The sequence below is a fragment of the Rhincodon typus genome, chromosome 28 (genome assembly GCF_021869965.1).
Source record: "Rhincodon typus isolate 14 chromosome 28, sRhiTyp1.1, whole genome shotgun sequence".
Classification (NCBI taxonomy): Eukaryota; Metazoa; Chordata; class Chondrichthyes; order Orectolobiformes; family Rhincodontidae; genus Rhincodon; species Rhincodon typus.
Window position 1 is genome coordinate 31,406,756 of NC_063359.1, and position 21,418 is coordinate 31,428,173.

At 40.5% G+C, this 21,418-nt stretch overlaps 1 protein-coding gene across 5 annotated transcripts in view; it reads left to right on the top strand.

The window, feature by feature from the left end:
* The window catches only part of LOC109935633 (rap guanine nucleotide exchange factor 1-like), a 211,055-nt gene that overhangs the window by 169,209 nt on the left and 20,428 nt on the right, over window positions 1-21,418 (top strand). For 3 of the 5 annotated variants that reach the window (XM_048613631.1, XM_048613627.1, XM_048613628.1), the window contains 7 exons: window positions 434-526; window positions 2,833-2,856; window positions 3,113-3,210; window positions 6,485-6,593; window positions 15,882-15,957; window positions 17,438-17,522; window positions 18,275-18,367. In XM_048613631.1, the coding sequence (XP_048469588.1) occupies window positions 434-526; window positions 2,833-2,856; window positions 3,113-3,210; window positions 6,485-6,593; window positions 15,882-15,957; window positions 17,438-17,522; window positions 18,275-18,367 (578 nt within the window). The remainder of the gene's footprint in view (window positions 1-433; window positions 527-2,832; window positions 2,857-3,112; window positions 3,211-6,484; window positions 6,594-15,881; window positions 15,958-17,437; window positions 17,523-18,274; window positions 18,368-21,418) is intronic. The other 2 variants (XM_048613629.1, XM_048613630.1) reach the window with 2 other exon arrangements.

The window sequence follows — 21,418 nt, forward strand, 5'->3', positions numbered from 1 at the left end:
TTCATCAGAAGTCTAATTACAGGCCCGTAAGGATGAATCCAATCTTCATGATCTTGTAGAGATGCTCCTCATTGTTGAATATCAACAGAGCTAGAGTGAGGGAAAAATCACTTTAGTAGTATATTTCAGCTACAAATTTATGGATTGGTGAAGAAGTGAAGGCCCTTACTTGGGCTGTCTTGCTGTACCAAGTGAACTGCTGCACGTCAATGGAGGCATGATAGATGTGGGTGAATAGAAAAATAAATTGTGTAACAGAGCATTTTGAATATCCTTGGAAATAAATAGCAATTCAGTACATCTGGGAGTTTACACTGAAGGTTCAAATTTGAGTAATGGAGTTTATCTATGCATTATGATCTTAACTTTGGAAACCATTGTGCATGGAAACAGGAGTGTGTATCTTGAGACCTTATGGTCTTGTCTCCTGTAGAGCGAGAGCAATAGTGAGGATGCTGGTGAGGGTGAATACGTCAATCTGTATTCGTCCAACCAAACCAATGGAGACCTCTGTCACCCAGAAGCAGTAAGTAGCTTCACAAGCATGTTGAGTAATTGCTGCTTGGCTGCTGAGGAAAGCATGCTAAGAATGGTTTTTTATTGTGCTTCTCATATCATTGTGCTGTGCAACTCATCATTAATAAAATTAACACCCCAACCATTGACCCATTCTTCTTTTTGTTTTTGCCCTGCTTAACTGGTATCACATGAAAAATTTGAAAGAAAAGAACCAAAGAGATGCAGATGCTGGAAATCGGAAACAAAAGCTGAAATTGCTGGAAAAACTCAGTCCTGGCAGCATCTGCGAAGAGAAAGCAAAGTTAACATTTCAGATCCACTGACCCTTCTTCAGAATCTGAAGGGTTGCTGGACCCCAAACATTAACTCTGCTTTCTATCTGCAGATGATGCCAGAACTGCTGAGTTTTTTTTCTGCAGTTCCTGCTTTTGTGGCATGAAAAATTTGTCTGGCATTTCCAGTGCGCTTGTGCTGTCACCTATGGTCAAGAAGTTTTGCTTTTTTCCCCAGATTACTTTTAGTTTAAGTTTATAATTAGCAATATCTATGACTGACTGACTGACAGTTGGCATTTGAAGCAAACATGGACCAACTTCTAATTGATATATAACTTTATAAACAATCCAGTGTAGTACAGTTTAAGATTGCCTGCATATGTGATTCACAGCTCCATCCTGCAATAGTCTGCAAACCCAAAAGTATTACTAAAAAACACAGCACAGCACAACTCTTCAAAGCAATATCATGGATATGATCACGCAGCATCACCCAACCTTCAATTCCTGGTCCAAAAAAAATTTCATTGGGCTTACATCAACCATGATGACATAACACTGTCTTGATATCTAGACTACTGTTATTGCATCCAGCGTTGAATTTGAGGTGCACACGGGCGAAGAGTGACTGTGTTCTGTTTATTTGTTCTGCTGTGCAATGGTCCAATTAAATTGAGAGGCAAATGGTCAATATCTGCATTTCTACCCAACATCTCTATAAGAAAGTCATCAACCATGTTGCATGACTTACAACATTTATAGCAGGGAATAAAGCGTGTTCACTGCAAGGAACAATGAAACAATACCATCTTGTGTAACTGGTTTGCTTTGCACACAAAATACAGAATTGCGTCATGGTATTCCAGTCATGGATCAATCATATAGTCAATAAGTCTCTGGTTGTTGGTATTGATGGTGTAGCCACTTGTAGATAATGAGCCTCTAATATGCCACATAATGCTACATATATAACTGCTTGCATGGAGAATGGCTATGGTCATTGGACTGCTTTCTGTCATGGCCACAATAATGAAAATGGATTTGATTGGCTTTCTATTCCAGCCTTTCTGCATGAGAATATATTAAAGTATAGGGTTCTCAATAATAGTAAGTGTGTAGCTAATTATTTATTAGTTACACCAAGTGAATAATCCGTGACGAACATTTTTCTTATGTACATGTAACAATAGACACCAGTTGCATAATTATGCTTATCATTGTTTCTTTTGTATTGTGCACTACCTTAATCTTAAATGATGTTGCATAATACTTGTACGGATTGAAGGCTAAACAATTATCCATTGAATTTGGAGTGATAATTGGGTTGACCTGGGTCTATTCTAACTATGAATTGCGATTCCTTTGCATAATACAAATATATGTCTTAATTGACAAAGCTGCTGACTAGGGGATAAAATACCCACTTTGCATCTTGAAGAAACAGCACCAATCCCTGTTTGGAGAATTTGCCACAGTTTTGGTAACGCTATGTATAAAATTTGCTGTCATAAAAGTTGAGTGTATTATCCTCTGTAACCGAGTTACCTATTTGACGGTTATTTCGTAATATTCAGTAATTAAAGTCTACTCCACTAACTTTACAAAGCTATTTTGGGTACTAAAATCTCTTGCTGCTCAAACTATGTTCTTGTGTTGACTAATATTTACCAAAAATGATTTTCTGCCTGTTTCTTTGAATTACAGAGCCATGGAATAGTCTCTGTTTAGCAAATTCGTACAGATTGTACCATGCTACCTACTTATTGATAATCCTATTTGTTGCAGGGGAATCTTGACATCAACTAAAGAAGTTCAGAATATATTAGTTTGCTTACTCAGATTGGAGAGAGTTCAATAGTTCTCTATATTTCTCTGTACAATATTTGGTATTGGATACTTGCAGAACATCATTTTTGGATATCATACAGTAGCCAACTGATACTAAAATCTTAAAAGGTTCATATTTTCTGGGGAGGAGAAATCGAGTGTTAGATAGTCATCGACCAATTTTATTCTTTCTTTCTTTCTGGCTATTCAGGAAATACCGATGTGTATCGACACTGTAAGTGATTCCATCTTTAACATTTGGATTAGATTACCGTAGTACAGATATACCCAGCAACTTCTTAAGTTTTTTGGGCAGTATAAACATCGGTAGTAGACAATTCTTGGGAATGGCAGTAATTATATTGTAGCATTGAAAATTTGTAATAGTTGTACCAATTGGGACTCTCTCCATTCAAACAGTTGTTGCTTGATAGGTAATGGTATGCAATTTTTTTAACATAGTTTTATTTCTCCCCCTTCCCCCCCCTCAGGGTTCTGTAGGGTCTCTGACTGAACAAGAGATCCATCATCATAACTGTCCAAAAGTAGCTAACAACAAGGAAAACCAAAACCAAGACAGAGATGACAGGTAGGATTGTGAGCAAAAACCTGCATCCCTATTTAGAACTGTAGAAACATTAAAGTGCAGAGAGGCCATTCAACCTGCCGTGTCTGTTCCAGTTGAACAATGCTACTAACCAGCACCTGGTCCATTGTTTTGCAGGTTACTGGCACTTCAGGAGCAGATCCATATTCATTTTAAATGAGTTGAGGGTTTCCACCTTAACCACAAAATTGAACAGTGGATTCCAGACACACAACACACTCTCTGGGTGGAGAATTTTTTTTCCTCCTGTCTCTTCTAAGCCTTCTATCAATCACCTTAAATCTGTACTCCTAGTAATTGTCTTCTCTGCCAGGAGAGACAGGCCTTGTTTGTACATGTTGATTAAGTGATCCTCCGCCTTCTCTGTTCTAAGGAAAATGACCATAGCCTATCTCAACTTTCTTTTAAACGTGTGTTAAACAGGGCATTCCATATTCTTACTTTAACACCTTCGTTACCTGTTTTGCCACCTTCAGGAACCTATGAACATGCACACCAAAGTGTCTCACTTGCTCTGGTCTTCTCAATACCGTCCCATTCTTCATATTTTCCCTTGCTTAGTTTGTTCTCGCCTCGTGCATAACCACACCCTTCTCTGGATTGAGTTCCATTGCCACTTTTCTACCCGCTGCACCAAATCATCAAGACCTTCCTGCAATCAGCAGATACCCTGTTCACAATCAGTTATCTGGCCAGGACTACTTCCCAATCATGCTTCTCACATTTAAGTCTAAATCATTGATATGCGTCACCAACAACAATGAATGTGGAACACTATTGGAAACCACTTTCCATTCACAAAATCATCCATCAACCATTACCCTTTATTTTCTGTCACCTGAGCCAATTTTGGATTCAACTTATCACATACCCATGTATCCAATGGGTTTTCATTTTTCTTATCAGTCTTCCATCTGGCATCTCATTAAATGTCTTACTAAAATCCATGTAGATAACATCCACTTCGCTACCCTCGTCAGTCATCCTTGTTACTTCCTGTCAAAATTCAATTCAATTAAATTAGTAAAGACACAGCTTTCCTTTAACAAAACCATTCCAGATAACTCTGATTTAGCCTATGCCTCTCCATGTAACAGTTAATCCTATCTCTCTAAATGTTGATTCCAATAAATTGCCCATCACTAGTTCAGACAGACCGGTATAATTATTTGATCTATCTCTTGCACCCTTCTTAGATAATAGTACAATGTTGCAAACCTCCAATCCTGTGGTACCTTTCCTGTATCTAGTGAGGATTGAAAAATTATCAAAAAAACTTTGAACTAAATTCATTCTGAGTTATAATACTCATGTTTGGTTGTCTACTATCACTTGTGTGCACAAAACATTTGGTCCTAATATTGTAATAGGTGTTTATGAAGGAACTTTGTTGAATTTTTATGAATAAAAGTTGCCTTCATTATGTTAGTGATTTGCTCATATAAGCTATGGAAAAGTCAATTGGAATCTACTTTATAATTCTAAAACCAATAAATTTTGCCACTTATTTCCTACAGTGAGTAGTATATTTCAAGGTGTTATCTTCTTGTTGGTTTAAGATTCAGTGTGACAGTGTGGTCAACTTAATGTTGACACATATTTGTTTATGAAATAAACTACATTAAACGAAAATGAGATCGAGATATATAAAAAGCTTTGGAAAGTAGGGCTTAGATAGCTGAAAGTTCTATGCTGGCTTTGGAAGCCACAGTAATTATAACATGGGACCAGATGGTGGGCAAATAGGTGGCAGATGGAAGTGCTGTGTGGAGAAGTGTGAGGTCAAACGTTTCGTTAACAAGAAAATGAAGAACCATTTAGGAATGAAGAGCATTACTCTAAAGAGTGTGCAAGAATAGAGAGATCTGAGTGTATATCTGCATAAGTCATTAAAGCTGTCAGGCCAAGTGATGAGAGCAGTTAATAAAGCATGCAATTTCCTAGGTAGGAGCAAATTACTGCAGATGCTGGAGTCTGTACTGGAAATTACAGTGGGTCAGGCCGCACCCATGTATCTAGACTCAACATTAGCTTGCTGTCTTTCCATGAATGTGGCCTGATCTGCTGTGATTTCCAGCATTCTTTTGTTTTCATGCAATTTCTGAGGCTTTATTGTTAATAGATGCATAGAGTGCAAGATCAAGGAGTTATGCTGAACTTGAATAAGATATTAGTTAGACCTAAGTTGCGGTATTGTGTGCACAATAATTTACATTCTTACTGAATTACAGTGAATATGGAGAAGTTTACAAGAATGGTTCTTGGGGTAGGAAATTTCAGTAATGAGGCTAGATGCTTGAAGTTGAACTGTCCTCCTTGGAGAGGAGAAAACAATTTGACTGAAGTTTTTAAATTCAAGAGGGTCTGGATAAAGTACACAAGGAGAAACTATTCCCACTCAAAAGGATTGAAACTGAAGATAAAAATTTCAAGTGATTTGCAAAAGAAGCAAATGCATTGTGAGGAAAAAGACTGCTTTTGGTCTGTCACTCATTGCCTGGATGTATGGAGAAGCAGGTTCAACCAAGGCAATCAAAAATGCAGCAATCTTCAGAGTTATGAGGAAAAGACAGCAGTGTGGTGCTCGTTGTAGAGTTGTGCTGAATGGCCTCCTGCACTGTACCAATTCTGAGAATCTGTGAAGGAAACCTTAGTAAAGAAATGTAATGAAGACAGATCTCGGGCATAAAAAATGACAGAGGAGGTTATGGTATGATTGCTAGGATTGCTGAACAGATATTGAGAAACAAATGTATCTGTCGAAGGAGTTTGCACCAGTGACTTTGATCACAGATGTCTTGATGCTGTTGCTGGGATAGAATGTGATAAAGACTGAAATTGAGAGCACTGGGAGAGTTGGGGGCCAAGGGCTATCAAGGAGCTAGGAGATGGTACAGTCAGTAGATGAGAATGGTACACTTTGAGAGAATAGAATCCAATAGAATGAAACTGAACAGAAAACTGAATTGAAAAGATGGTAAATTTGACGGTATTTAGAATTTAATTTTTAAAAATTGAAATGAAACCATACTATTTATCCACTCACTCTTCATTTGTTGCAGTTGAAAATGTAGAAGCCTACAGCTGTCCATCTTTGTTTACAGTCTACCTTGTGCAATGCTTGGGAGAAGATACTCAGTTAATTTGTTTTCACCCACAAACTACAAACTTTAACTCCCTACAGTTAATTGAGAATGACTTATTAGTTGGAAAATATCAAAAATTCAAAGTTTTATTTGTACTGTCTTCTTTCTAGACGAGGAGAAACTCTGAATTCACCAGATTTGGATCAAAATGACGTAGCAGATGAATTATCACTCATTGATCATGAAGAGATTGTGGCTAGGTTAACACTGAAACAGGAGGTACTGTATCCTTTAGCACAAAAATTGTTTACACTGATGCACCAGTACTGGACTAATTTGTTGATTTTCATTCCTTTAATACTATTTCCCAGCAGAACAATGTTTATCTGCAAAGGAACTGATTTTTCATTTCCTGTGAGATAACAATGCCAACATCTGTTGCTGTGTTGTGTTACAACATGTGCTGTCATAAAACAATAAACTTTGAAGTTGTCAAAAATAGTTTTTCCACAGTTTCCTGAAGTCGTCTTTGGCACTGTAGCATTGGGTTTCAATAAGGAATAATCGTGCCTTGGTTAAACTACATAAGCAATAATACTGCCACTGCACACAGTGTGCAAATCTCTAGCATTTGGAACAACGACAGTAATTCTTTAATTGATGTGATATTAGTTTTCAAAGGACACTGCATCAAAGTTTGCCAAATTAGCCATTATAACTCCAGGAGCTGACATTAAGTGAAATATTAAAGATCAAGGATTTGTTTGTAACTAAATTACAAAATTTATTTATATAGTGCCTTTTAACAAAGCAAAATGTGCCAATATCATTCATGGGCATTAGGAGGCAAAATTTGGCAGTATGCCACGCAAGGGGACATTAAGAACAGCAATAGGTCATGCAGACCTAGACTAATCTGTAACCTAATTTCACTTTGTTTCCAGTCCCTTTAATGCTATTGGGTAACAAAAATCTTATCAATTTTGAGATTAAACATTATACATTATAAACAGGCTAGGCCTATCTTTATGGAAGAACCAGAAATCAGTATGCAGGTGATGGAGATGATGGGTTAGTGGTATAATCACTGGGCTGTTAATCCAGAGACGCAGAAAATGTTCTGGGGACCCAGGTTCAAACCTTGCTGCGGCTGATGGTGGAATTTGAACTCAATAAATATCCGGAATTAAGAATCTAATGATGACTGTAAGTCTATTGTTGTTTGTTGGAAAAACCCATCTGGTTCACTAATGTCCTTTAGGGAAAGAAACTGCCATCCTTATCTGGTCTGACCATATGTGACTCCAGACCCACAGCAATGTGGTTGACTCATAACTTCCCTCTGGGCAATAAATGCTACCTAGTAGTGACACCCTCATTTTGTGAATGAATAAAGAAATAGAAAAACCCCTTAACTAGTAAAATCATTGGATAGTTTTATCTGTGTATTGGAGTGACCATTGCTGCTCTGTAATCTGGTTTGGATGCAAAGTCACAAAACTCTAGAAAGTTAGTTGCAACTGGGCTTCAAGTTGACTTTTTTGAATGCTGTCCAGTAGCCAATATATTAAGTTTCCGCAAAATAGAGCATTAGATGTATTGGGGAGAGATAGTAGGAACTGCCGATGCTGGAGAATCTGAGATAACAAGGTGTAGAGCTGGATGAACACAGCAGGCCAAGCAGCATCAGAGGAGCAGGAAAGCTGACGTTTCAGGTCTGGACCCTTTTTCAGAAATTGGGGAAGGGGATTCTGAAATAAATAGAGAGGGGGAGGTGGATGGAAGATGGATAACGGAGCAGATAGGTGGAGAGGAGACAGACAGGTCAAAGAGGCAGGGATGGAGCCAGTAAAGGTGAGTGTAGGTGGGGAGTTAGGATGGGGATAAGTCAGTCCAAGGAGGTGGGGTGGGGCTTGAGGTGGGAGGGGTGGATAGGTGGGAGGAAGGACGGACAGGTTAAGGAGGTGGGGACAAGCTGGGCTGGTGTTGGGATGCGGTCGGGGAAGGGGAGATTTTGAAGCTTGTGAAGTCCACATTGATACCATTGGGGCTGCAGGGTTCCCAAGCGGAATATGAGGTGCTGTTCCTGCAACCTTCGGGTGGCATCATTGTGGCACTGGAGGAGGCCCAGGATGGACATGTCGTCCAAGGAGTGGGAGGGGGAGTTGAAATGGTTTGCGACTGGGAGATACAGTCATTTGTCGCGAACTGAGCGTAGGTGTTCCACAAAGCGGTCTCCAAGCCTCTGCTTGGTTTCCCCGATGTAGAGGAGGCCACATCGGGAACAGCGGATACAGTATACCACGTTAGCAGATGTGCAGGTGAATATCTGCTTGATGTGGAAGGTCTTCTTGGGGCCTGGGATGGGGGTGAGTTGGGGGAGGAGGTGTAGGGGCAGGTGTAGCACTTCCTGCGGTTAAAGGGAAAAGTGCGGGGGGTGGTGGGACTGGTGGGGAGTGTGGAGTGGATAAGGGAGTCACGGAGAGAGTGAAAAGCAGATAAGGGTGGGGAGGGAAAAATTTCTTCGGTAGTGGGGTCAGATTGCAGATGGTGGAAGTGCCAGAGGATGATGCGTTGGATCCGGAGGTTGGTGGGGTGGTATGTGAGGACGAGGGGGATTCTGTTTTGGTTGCGGGGAGGGGATGTGAGGGTGAGTTGCGGGAAATGCGAGAGACATGGTCAAGGGCATTTTCAACCACTGTGGAGGGGAAGTTGCGGTACTTGAAAAACGAAGACGTCTGGGATGTCCGGGAATAGAATGCCTCATCCTGGGAGCAGATGCGGTGGAGGCGAAGGAATTGGGAATAGGGGATGGCATTTTTGCAGGAAGGTGAGTGAGAGGTGGTGTATTCTAGGTAGCTGTGGGAGTCAGTAGGCTTGAAATGGATATCGGTTTCTAGGTGGTTGCCAGAGTTGGAAACAGAGTTCCAGGAAGGAAAGAGAGGTATCGGAGATGGTCCAGGTGAACTTAAGGTTGGGGTAGAAGGTGTTAGTGAAGTGGATGAACTGTTCGAGCTCCTCGTGGGAGCACGAGGCGGTGCCAATACAGTCATCGATGTAACGGAGGAAGAGGTCGGGGATAGGGCCAGTGTAGCTTCGGAAGAGGGATTGTTCTATGTATCCTACAAAGAGGCAGGCATAGCTTGGGCCCATGCGGGTACCCATGGCCACCCCCTTTGTCTGTAGGAAGTGGGAGGAATTGAAGGAGAAGTTGTTAAGGGTGAGGACGAGTTCAGCTAAGCGGATGAGGGTGTCAGTGGAGGGGGACTGGTCGGGCCTGCGGGACAGGAAAAAGCGGAGGGCCTTTAGGCCATCTGCATGGGGAATGCAAGTGTATAGGGACTGGACGACCATGGTAAAGATGAAGTGTTGGGGACCAGGGAATCGGAAGTTTTGGAGGAGGTGGAGGGCGTGGGTGGTGTCATGGACATATGTAGCGAGTTCCTGGATCAAGGGGGAGAATATGGAGTGGAGATAAGTTCGGTGGGGCAGAAGCAGGCGGAGACAATGGGTCGACCAGGGCAGTCAGGTTTGTGGATTTTGGGAAGGAGCGAGAAATGGGCGGTGCGGGGTTGGGGATCGATGAGGTTGGAGGCTGGGGGTGGGAGGTTACCTGAATTGATGAGGTTGTGGATGGTTTGGGAGATGATGTTTTGGTGGTTGGGGGTGGGGTCATGATCAAGGGGGCGGTAGACGGCGGTGTCGGAGAGTTGGCGCCTGGCCTCGGTGATGTAGGGGTCAGTGCACCATACTACAACTGTGCCGCCCTTTATCCGCGGGTTTTATCGTGAGGTTGGGGTTGGAGCGGATGGCTGCATGTTCTGTGGGGGAGAGGTTGAGGCGATTGATGTCTCGGCGGCAGTTGGAGATGAAGAGGTCGAGGGAGGGTAAGAGGCCTTGGGATGGTGTCCAGGAGGAAGGGGTGTGTTGGAGGCGAGAGAAGGGGTCAGTAGAGAGAGGGTTAGGCTCATGATTAAAGAAGTAAGCACGAAGGCGGCAGCAGAAAAACTGTTCAATGTCCAAGCGCGAGCGGTATTCATTGACGTTAGGGTGGAGGGGGAATAAAGGTGAGCCCTTTACTGGGGACTGACCGTTCGTCCTCAGTGAGGGGGAGGTCTGGGGGGATGGTGAAGACCTGGCAGGGCTGGGTGCTACTGTCTACTCTGGAGCTGCTGGCTGTGGTTAGATGTATTGGTTGCTCCTGTTTTCTCTGCCATCTGCCATGGTTTCCTCTGAGTGTCTTATCCATCTTCCCTGGAGCTGTGCACGTGCAATGTAGTTCTGAACTATGACTAATTTGGCAAGAACAATACTTGGTTCAAACGGTACATATCATTGAAACAAAATAGGGTGGTGTGGTGGCACAGTGCTTAGCGCTGCTGTCTCACAGTGCCAGGGACCCGATTTGATTCCAACCTTGGTTTACTATCTGTGCGGAATTTGCATGTTCTCCCTATGTCTGCATGGGTTCCTGCTGGGTGCTTCGGTTTCCCCTCACAGTCCAAAGATGTGTAGGCTAGGTGGATTAGCTGTGGGGTGATGGGGATGGTGGGTTTGGGTGGGATCCTCCTTGGAGGGTTGGTGCAGACTCAATAGGCCAAATGGCTTCCAACTGCATTGTAAGATTCTATGATTGTATGAAAATTCCATTATCTGCATGATGGATTTTATAAATAGTAGGTATGTACCTTGCTAGTACACTGCAAACATATAGTTGTATCGTACTTAAATATAATAGAAGGAAGCAAAAATATAGTAGCAACTCTTTAGTTTTCTTAGTTCATTCACGGGATGTGGGCATCGCCAGCTAGGACACCAATCCCTAATTGGCCAGACAGCAGTTATTGGTCAACCACATTGCTGAGAGTCTGGAGTCACATGTCGATCGGGCCAGGTAAAGATGGCAGTTTCCTTCCCTAAAGGATCTTAATGAACCGGATTGGTATTTTCTGACAATTGACAATGGTTTTATGGTCATCATTAGACTCCTAATTCCAGATATTTATTGAATTCAAATTCCACCATTTGCCATGGCAGGATTTTAACCTGGGTCCCCAGAACATTACCAGGATATTACCACTACGCCATCATCTTCCTGCTTCTAGACCCCAATAAAATTTACTCACGTAAGTAATCCTACAACGTAGGTGTCCAATTTTTCTCTACTTCTGTTGAACAGCTGTCTCTATGCAGCAGAACAGTTTACACCAGTGTCGTAGGGCTGTATCGATGCAGTGTTAGTGCCCCAACATCTGAGCCAGTGAGTCTGGGTTAAAGTCCCACTTGCTGTAGGGTTGTTTAATAATGTTCTGGAACAGGGTGATTTCAAAATATCTGCAGCAATGTTTGGATAGAGACTGAATGTTTAATTAAATAGCTGACTGAACATCCAATAGAATATTTGAATTGCGGTCATTGAGAACATGGCAACCTACCCTTTTTAAGACCATAAGACATAGGAGCAGAAATTAGGCCGTTCGGCCCATCGAGTCTGCTCTGCCATCCTATCATGGCTGATTTTCTTGAAAGGTAGTGTCTGGTATGTTCACTTCCAGCCTTTCCTGTTTTCTGTTCTCAGTTTTTGAGTGATATGCTCTGCCTGCTTTTGAGCACTTTGTAGAATGAGACTTGTTAGACATCAGCTGGAGTATTGTATACGGTTGTGGATGCCACATTGTAGACAGAGTACAGAAGTGATTTGATAGAATGTAGGTTGAAGAAGTTGCCACTGTTTTCCTTTTGGACAAGAGGGCTGAGAGGGAATTTGAGATGGATTTTCAAAGTCTTGAGTGGGCCCAATAGAGAAGACTGGAAGAAAAAAATGTTATCTCATGATGAATAGTTAGCATATGGAATGCACTGTCTGGAAATATCGAGGGGATAGGTTCAGTTGGGGCATTTGAGGGCATTAGATGATCATTTGGATAGAAATAGTGTGCAGGGTGTGGGGGAAAATGCAAAAGATTAGGATGAGCTCATAATGCTTGTTTGTAGAACTAGTGCAGGCACAATGGGCTGAATGGCCTCCTGCACCATAACATTTGTGTGATTCTGAGAGGTTATGCTTGTGTTTATCTTCATTTCTGGAAAGAAAGTACCAGAAGTCTGTACCCTCCATGTGAAGATTTAAAATGGGACAACTGAAGTCTGAATGGCCCATTAGTCGTCTTAGTTTAATTACTCAAAATATTGCACCTTGTATTTTTGAATGCCCTGCAATGTTCTGCTGTAGATTTATCCATGGGTATATCAACTTTGGCCAGATCCTGCCTTCTCTTAATAAAATCTACCATCCCTATTTCATAGAGACATAAAACCCCTACAGTGTGGAAACAATTCCACACAGAATCTCCGAAGAGCATCCCACCAAGACTCACCACCACCTCCCCCCCCCACCCGATCCCTGTAACCCTGCATTTCCCATGGCTAATCCACCTAACCTGCACATTCCTGGATACTGAGCAATTTAGCACGGCCAATCCACCTAATCAGCACATATTTGGACTTTGGGAGGAAACCAGAGCACCCAGAGGAAACTCACGCAGACACAAGGAGAATGTGCAAACTCCACACAGTCAGTCGCCCAAGACTGGAATTGAACCCAGGTCCCTGCAGACCATCTTTTTCCTTTTCCATAACAAACTTAATGTACATTGTTGTGGTCACAATCGCAAAAATGCTGTCCCACTGCCACCTCAACCACCAATCCACAAAATTAGGTTCAATACTGCTCAATCTCTTGAATAACCTTTTGTATTTTTGATTTTTGAAAAGCTCTCCTGAATATGTTTTAAGAAACCTGTCCCGCTAAACCCTTCAAGGTATGACTATCCGCATTAATGTTGTGAAGTTGAAATCTATTGTTTTCACACACCTCGGTGAATTGTCTACGTAGCTGTGCCTCTATTGCCTGCTGTCTGTTTGGGGATGTGTGTCTGGCCCCTTTTTTTTCTATCTAAGCTCTACCCATAAAGCCTCATTTGAAGATCCTTCTAAGCTATCATCCCTTCTTACTGTGGTAGCTGATGCTTTAATTAATAATACGATACCACCTCCTCTTCTGCCCCTTCTCCTGTCCTGCCTGAAGATCCTATACCCCAGAATGTCGAATGGTCAGTCATGGCCCTTCCTCAACCACATCTGTGATTGCAACAATGTTGTATTTTCACATCTTAATGCACGCTGTTAACTTGTCTGTCTGAGTTATACTCCTAATATTAAAGTAGTAGCCATCCAACCTTGCCTTGAGACTCAATCTATCGGAACTCCTTTTGCCTTGGTTCCTTTAAAGTATGCAGGGTCCCTATTGTATGAACACTCTGTGTCCCCTACTCCTGCCAAACTAGATTAACCTCCACCCATCAGCACTAACAAATCCACTCGGGGATTTTGGTCCCTTTCTGGTTCAGGGACAAGCCAACTCGTTTGTACAGTCCTGTCTTCCCCAAAAACTGTTCCAGTGATCCAGGAATCTAAAACCATCCCTCCTGCACCAACTCCTGAGCTTCAAATTCATTTGTCCTATTTTTCAATTTCTGTGCAAGCTGTATATAGCACTGGGAATAATTCAGAGATTACAACTTTTCATGGTCCTGCTCTACAGTCTACAGCGTAGCTGCCTTAATTCTTGATGCGAGACTTTATTATGTTGGTGCCGGTGTGTACTGCAGTCTCTGACCACAGAAGTGGCTAAAGACTATCTTGGCCATTTAACTTTTAATATAATTAAGTTGACTGATTCGGTAGGAAATTGTAAATTGAACAATAAAATGCCCAGTGGAACATCTTAAGGTATTTTGTACTTTCCAGATTGGGAGAAGTGCTATGTATTTTCTCTTCAAAATACACTCATCATAAGGGAGATGATAAGCGAAAAATAAATAGTTTCTCACAGTATGTAATAGTTTTGTTTGTGAAATTATTCCATTGCTTTCCATCTTTTGGCCCACACTCTGTTTGAAAAGACTTCAGTCCGGTAGTGGAGCATGCCAGTTGTTTCAAGATGCACCATATTTATAAATACTCATTCACTCTTGGGTACTCTGCTGAATTTGTAACTTTGGAGGAATGGCAGTGCAATTCTAAGTCAAGCTGGTGTATGACACTGAGGGGAACTTGCAGGTTGTGGTGTTCCCATGCTTTGCCTGCTGTTGTCCTTAAAATGGTAGATGTCATGGGTTTGGAAGGTGCTCTCAATCATAGCTGGTCAAATTTTTGTGGTGCATCACGTTTTCCCATATGCAGCTGTTTCTCACTGGTTTTCCTGCTTTGAAAATAATAAGTAAAAGTGCTGAAAGGAAAATATTTTTGATGCCGCTAACTTTCATTGCATATCATGCAAATTGCATCAACTGGCACACTAAATCAGAACCCAGTGTTGTCCTCTGGTAATTCGACCTGTTAACTCTGTAGTTAGACAGCTAGGCTCCAGATTTTGTCCCCATTTTAAAGCCATATATTCATTGTTCTTTAGATTTTTGTTTTTGTAGTTTGTGTCTGCATTTATGATCAAAATTGCTGATTTTTTTTTCTCCCTTGATAATTGTATTTGCAGTACAGCTTTATTATGGGAAAGGTGTTTGCTGTGTGCAAACTCAAATTTATGGAATGCAGGACTTTCATTTATATCTGTATTACATTGTCTTAAGTTATAGCTAATAAAGACTTTAACACTAAAGAATTGCCTGGAATATGAGCAAGATCAGCTCTGATGCAATGTAACCTATAGACTCGAATGGTTAGGGCTACTCTTTTTTTCAGGCCCACGCTGGATTTGCAGTTTGCCCAGTGGGAATGAACCATTTTGTACAGATGCAAGACATCTGTATGCAATATTGAATTTCGAACTGTTTAACTTTAATTTTCATACCAACAAGAAACATTATTTTCCTCTTGAGCCCAGTTCCTACACTCAGGGAAGGTATGAGGAATGGGGCTCCTTTATTTGAAAATGTTCCAGAGTTCATTTAACATTTGTGGGGACAAGAAGAGCGAATTCTTTGCTGTCCCATCCTCTGCTTTTCAAACACCTACTTAAATGGCATCTAAGGTGGAATATGCCTTCTGTACTTATCAAACTGTTGACATGATCGGAACATATTTTGCTAACCATAAATGTTCCCATCTGTGATTAATTAGGAACGAACTTTGAGACCTTTTAGGATATTCAAATATAGTGATTCCATACTCCAGTAATTCAGTGTACATTGATGGAAACTTGATTCAGTCTGCCCTTGTGCTGGTAAGAGGCAAGAGACTAAAATTAACATAATGCATTATTTTTGGAATATTCACAAACTCTTTTTAAAAAGAATCACTTCAACCAATGACATTTTTAATGCTGAAATAATGGAGTCAGATCAGGTAAAATCGTCCTTAAATTGTGAAGGTAGAGCTTTGTCCTTTACGTTGATAATGAGCTTTCCAATTGGAATGAAAAATAGAAGCAGACTTTAATAATTTGACTGTCTCTAAATATCATCCGTGGTGATCATTGATGCACTTTGTTAAAGTGAGTTTTCTTCCTTGTGCAAATAAATTTTGTTTTCCACTTGAATTTTATCCTAGGGAGAGGATGGCCCTGAGGTGCGAGGAGGTTCTGTAGATATTCTCATAGTTCATGCGACTGAAACAGATCGTAAAGGTAAGATGAAGAGGCACAAGATATGTTACTGCAGTTGAGTTCTAAAGAATGGTGTTCTTGCAACTTTTTGGATCTATCTTCCTTTTGTAGAAATCACAATTTAATTTGTGCTCTTCGTGTTGGAACATTATAACATTTTGAAAATTGGAAACAAGTTAGTTGTTCTTTAGTCGCTTATTTGAATTGATTCCTTTTTAATGTTACATTAAATTATATGAAGTGAGCCAAAATTAAATGCTTAAGATCAAAAGTATTTATTTTCACAGTGATTAATTCCAGTTGGAAATGTGTTAGATTTACCAAAGTTATTTATTGCACATTTTGACATGTTGCGTTTTTCTTAGGTCCACAAAATGACCACTGCTGTTAGATGTAGTCTGGGTTTAGATTATTGGAGCATTGTATTTCAAACCACATCTTAAAGTTATTAATGTATTTTTTTTTTTGTAAAGCAAGCTATGTTTTTGTAAATTCTGCCTAATCTTGTACACTGGATGATGGCCCATATCTTCTAGTCATTGGCATTGTTCAGCACGTTGCTGCTGCCCATCAGGTTTTCTGTTCACTGATGGAACTTCTTTTTTCATTCATTGACGAAATGTGGGCATCACTGGCCAAGCCAGCATTTATTGCCCATCCATAAGTGCCCAGAGTGTCAACCACATTGCTGTGGATCTGGAGTCACACGTAGGCCAGACTAGGTAGGGACAGCATTTTCCCTCCCTAAAAGACTTTAGTGAATCGGGTTTTCTTCAGATAATTGACAGTGGTTTTTCATGGTTGTAGTTAGACTTCTAATTCCTGATTATTTTTGTTAAATTCAAATTCCAACATTTGCCATGGCACGATTCGAACCTGGGTCCCCATAGCTGGATTAATAGTCCAGCAATAATACCACTAGGCCATTGCTTGCACCATTCAGAAATGACAATGGACACTACAGGTTCTCCAGTCTAAGTCCAGCAATAGCAGAAGAGTTGAAGAGCATGCTCCTTTTTCTTATGACACGAGTTACTCGATTCAGGTGTGCTTTTAAAGATCTCGGGTCTTTAAATGAGTGAAGTAAGGTAGGTGACAGGTAGCCAGGTTGGGGATGGAGGTGAGGGAGAGGGTGTCGGTGTTAGATTATGGTACTCGGTTCAATTATTATGGCTAGTCTTGGAGTTAGACCAGTTGTTAATCAACGTAACTTTCCTCAGCTAAGTATCCATGTATATCCCCTTTATCCAGCCAGTCTTAGCCCTGGGCTCAGGTTGGAGACATTGGCCATGATTCAGGGCTAGACAAATCAACCCATAAAGACTTTAAGCTTCCCAGACAATTACAGCATGTATTTCTACAGTACTTCTGAAAGGTGCAAGTGCATACCACAAATTCAAGTCCAGGGTTAGCTACTTTGGATGTTAGACCATTATATCTAAGGTTCATCAGTATTTTGTACAGTTGGCCTTATACTCCTCTTACTTGTCTTGCCCTCTAGACCTCGTCCTTTACTGTGAAGCGTTCCTAACTACTTACCGGACATTTATTCCACCTGAGGAAATCATCAAGAAGCTGCATTATCGATATCCTTCAGTTTGTTCCCCACAGAATTGCTGTCAATAGCTTGGCATGAAAGGGTGCGTCAATATGATACACCAGTAACGTAATCCAGAAATGACGTTAATTTTGTGAAGCTGATGTGCAATGTTAGTTGTCCTTAATTTCTGTTTTCCAATCTCCTCTGGTTGCAACAGCTCATGCATCGCATGTGAGCTCCTTAGATTGGGAAGGCCTCATCAACTATTGAGTTGTGCGGTCCTCAGACAACAGAGCCAGTTACTACATTGACAAGCAATGACATCATTATCTGATTTATTTTCCCTAATGACAAGCCTTTAAAGTATGACTTGTGATTTGGACTGCTGGTCTATAGTTTCTGTCTGCAAAGTAGTGAAAAACATCTCAATGGATAGGCTACTAACTCTCAAATTTTGTCCATTTTATATAAATTTGAAAGTTTTTAAGATTGTAGGAGTTAGGTTTTTTAAAGGATGAGGGAAAAGTTGAATTTTGCATTGAAGAGAATACAAATTTACATGGAAAACTTGTGAATCAGGTGGTGAGTTTGAATCCCAGTGATTCAATTAGCCTGGGCCTCGAGTTTATACTCATTTAATAGATGCAAGACTGCATGAGGTAGCAGACGAAGCAATATAGTCGTGATTGTCACCTCCTGTGAGGCTAATACCCTTTAGTGCTGGAAAGAAATGTAGGCCATAAACTTTTAATTGTACAAAATTAACATCTGAGTTTTTTTAACTTAACTAATGACTACTTATGAGAAGTTTTGCCACTGTCCAGACACTTTCAAAAAACGAGTGAGCAAGAATACATTCTTCGTATTGGTGCGTGTGGTTGATGAACTCTGGTGAGTATTGTTGACAGTAACTATGTACCAATGCTGCAGATGAATCTCCCCTACAACGTAATTTAGGAAAGTCTGAAAGTATTGCATATTCAGTTATCTCTTAATAACAGTGTAAGATAAAGTTCTGCTTAAAATAAGAGCCCAAGGTATTTCTTTCTGCTTTAGATTTATTTTTACTAATTATGAATCATATAATGAATCAGTAATTAAACTGTCACACTAAATTTCTTCCATGCTAAAGATTCACAGACTCCCCATACCATTCGGTACATTATTTATAAATAATATGTGCACATATTAGCTCCCCTTCTGATATCCACCACCACCACAATCTCGCATGCACGCACACAAAACCACCAACCACACTGTAGAATAAAATGCTTGAGCTTAAATTACCAGACTGATGGCCCAAGAAAGCCATCGTCTGCCTAATTTTTCTGTCCCTCTTGTTCTTCCCTTTTAAGGTACTCCTTATGACCTACCCCTTCAACCCAAGCTTTGGGCCATCTGTCTTATTGATATTTCCTTTTGTGGCTGTCACATTTTTTTGTAATGCACCTACGAAGCACCTTGTAAAATTTTGTTATGTAAAAGATTCTATAAACCTATTTTCCCAATCAACCTGCGCAGAGATGTTATTGCACACGTCTGGAGCAAGTGGGACTTAAACTCAGACCTCTCAGTTCAGGGTTAGGGAACACTACCACTGCACTACGAGAGGGCCCCAACGGGTATTATAAAATGGTGTTTAGTTGATGAGTTTCATGTGATAAACCTGCTTAGTTATTTCCTAACCTCTTGGTGATAAAGGGGGTGCACAAGAATGCAAAAGATCATGCAGGCCTAAATTTCTAAAAACACTCACACTTTGAACCATCAGTTTCTTTTCTGTCTTCTTTCCAGCAGCTCTCCAGAGATAAATTAGTCAGCACCCACTCAAATTTGTGACCTGATCCACTGTTCCACTTGAACCCAACCTACTTTATGCATTCGTTGACTTTTGTGAAGTTGTTGAATGTGAAATGCCTGTTTGCATTTTTTTTTCTATACCTTATGTTTATTTGCAGTTACATACTTTTTTTTGCTTTTGTGGTGTCAGGAACACTACTTTTACTACCTATCCCTGACTGTCTAGAAAAGATGCTGATGGTGGACTGTCACCTTCAGCCACTGCAGTGTGGCTTCCACTGTGGCATTAGATTGGGAATTGCATGATTTTACCCCATTGATGACGAAGATAAGCAATACTTAGCCAGAATGGTCTGAGATGTGAAATTGATTGTGCTTCCAGTAACTTATCAGGCTTCAATGTGCCTACACTGGTGTAAAAGTGACTCAGGTTGGACCTTTTTGAAGTTAAGGGCTCCAAGAATTATAAACATTGTTTGTAACCAATTTGGCAGTATTTATTTTATTGCCCTTGCCCAGTCCTTTTTATTTTTAGGAAGTTACAGTAAAGTGTTTGGAATTATACATGGTCGTTTAGATGGGCTGAGTCACTATTTTCTGAGCAAGTTCTATATTGCTGTAGGCACTTGAACCATCTATTTGGCAATACGCTAAGACTTTTGCCACTTTTACTGCTACTATCTTGTGTATTGATGGTTTTAATGCGGAGTAGCAGATAGCACAAGTTCATTCTCTCTTGTGCCCTATGGTTTATTACATTTCGTTTTATGTTCCCATTGCTTGCTAAATACATTAGTCACTTAAGACTAATTGTTCCAGAAAATTTTATTCCATTTGCTCTATATTATTTTTAGATTCTCAAATTTCTAAAATTTTTAAGTCTGGATATCTTGTAAGCCCTCGACCTATTTTGCAATTTCACTAGCTTTTAAATTGATTGAAATGAACTTTACAGTATTAAATTAGTGAGGTAGAAATTAAGGCTGTTGAGCTTTGATATGTGGGCATTACTCTGACAGCCAAGGATCTCTGTATTTGAGTTCCAATGCAGTCCATTCACTGGATTGGCATTTTCAAAATGTAAAGTAACAATAAGTAGATGTTATGACATTGGAATTGCCAAATGGTGAGCAGCATAATGAAGGTTTTTCACAAGCTTCACTGTTCAGTTTGGCTGGTTATGTAACCTAGTAGCAAATTGCTGCCATCTCTTGGTTGAGAGGTTGGTTTTGGCCTAGAACCTTGTAAGAATCACCAAAAAAAAAGGAGAAATAATTAATGCCTTGAATCTTGTGTGCTACATTTCAACAACAGGATGTGTTCCTCCCATGCCTACCTCACACTAAAAGTATGCAAGCTTCATTCATGACCATTGATGTCATCAGCTCCATTTGCAAATTTGCATTAATGGATTAAATGTACTTAGTGCTGTTTTATTGGTGTTTTGAATGCATTACATAAAAGCACATAAACATCTGTGGTGGTTCCTGATGTCATACCTTCGGCAATATCAATAGCACAGAACAGAGCCCTATTTCTCAGTAAAACGCTTTTACATTTCTGTATTCTGAATGTTTTGAAGCATGCATACTTTGTAGAATATATTTGCCAGAGTGCAGTTTGCAAAACTTGGGGAAATGTGCAGGTACTGGTCCAGGAAACAATTTTTAGATGAAAATTTCTGTTTTGAAAGTAAATTTTAGTACTTCAGGAGACTGCATGAAGTAAATGATATGATGAAGGTTGTTGTGCATGGTTTGTGGAAGAAATAGATAATGAACCAAAGTATACATTTTGGCAATTCAAATTCACTTCTGATTCACTAAACTTATTCTTTTCCCTGTTGGATTACTGTGTAGCGATGTCAGGACGCTAGCATGGAAGATGTCGGAATTGTAATAGCTAATAGACATGCATAACATTTGCCTCCTGATTTTAAAATAATCTTCCTTTTTCTTTAGCTCCCTTTGCTCTTGTCACTAATTCTTGAATCAGTTAGTAGCTGATGGTAGCAACTCTGACTTGAAAAAAATTCCCTCCCACTAATAGTGCAAAGAGAAGTGAAGATAGGAGGAGGAAGTAGATGAACTTTGTAATCCAGATCTTACCCCTACTTGCCTTTTGGGTTCTTCATAATAACAT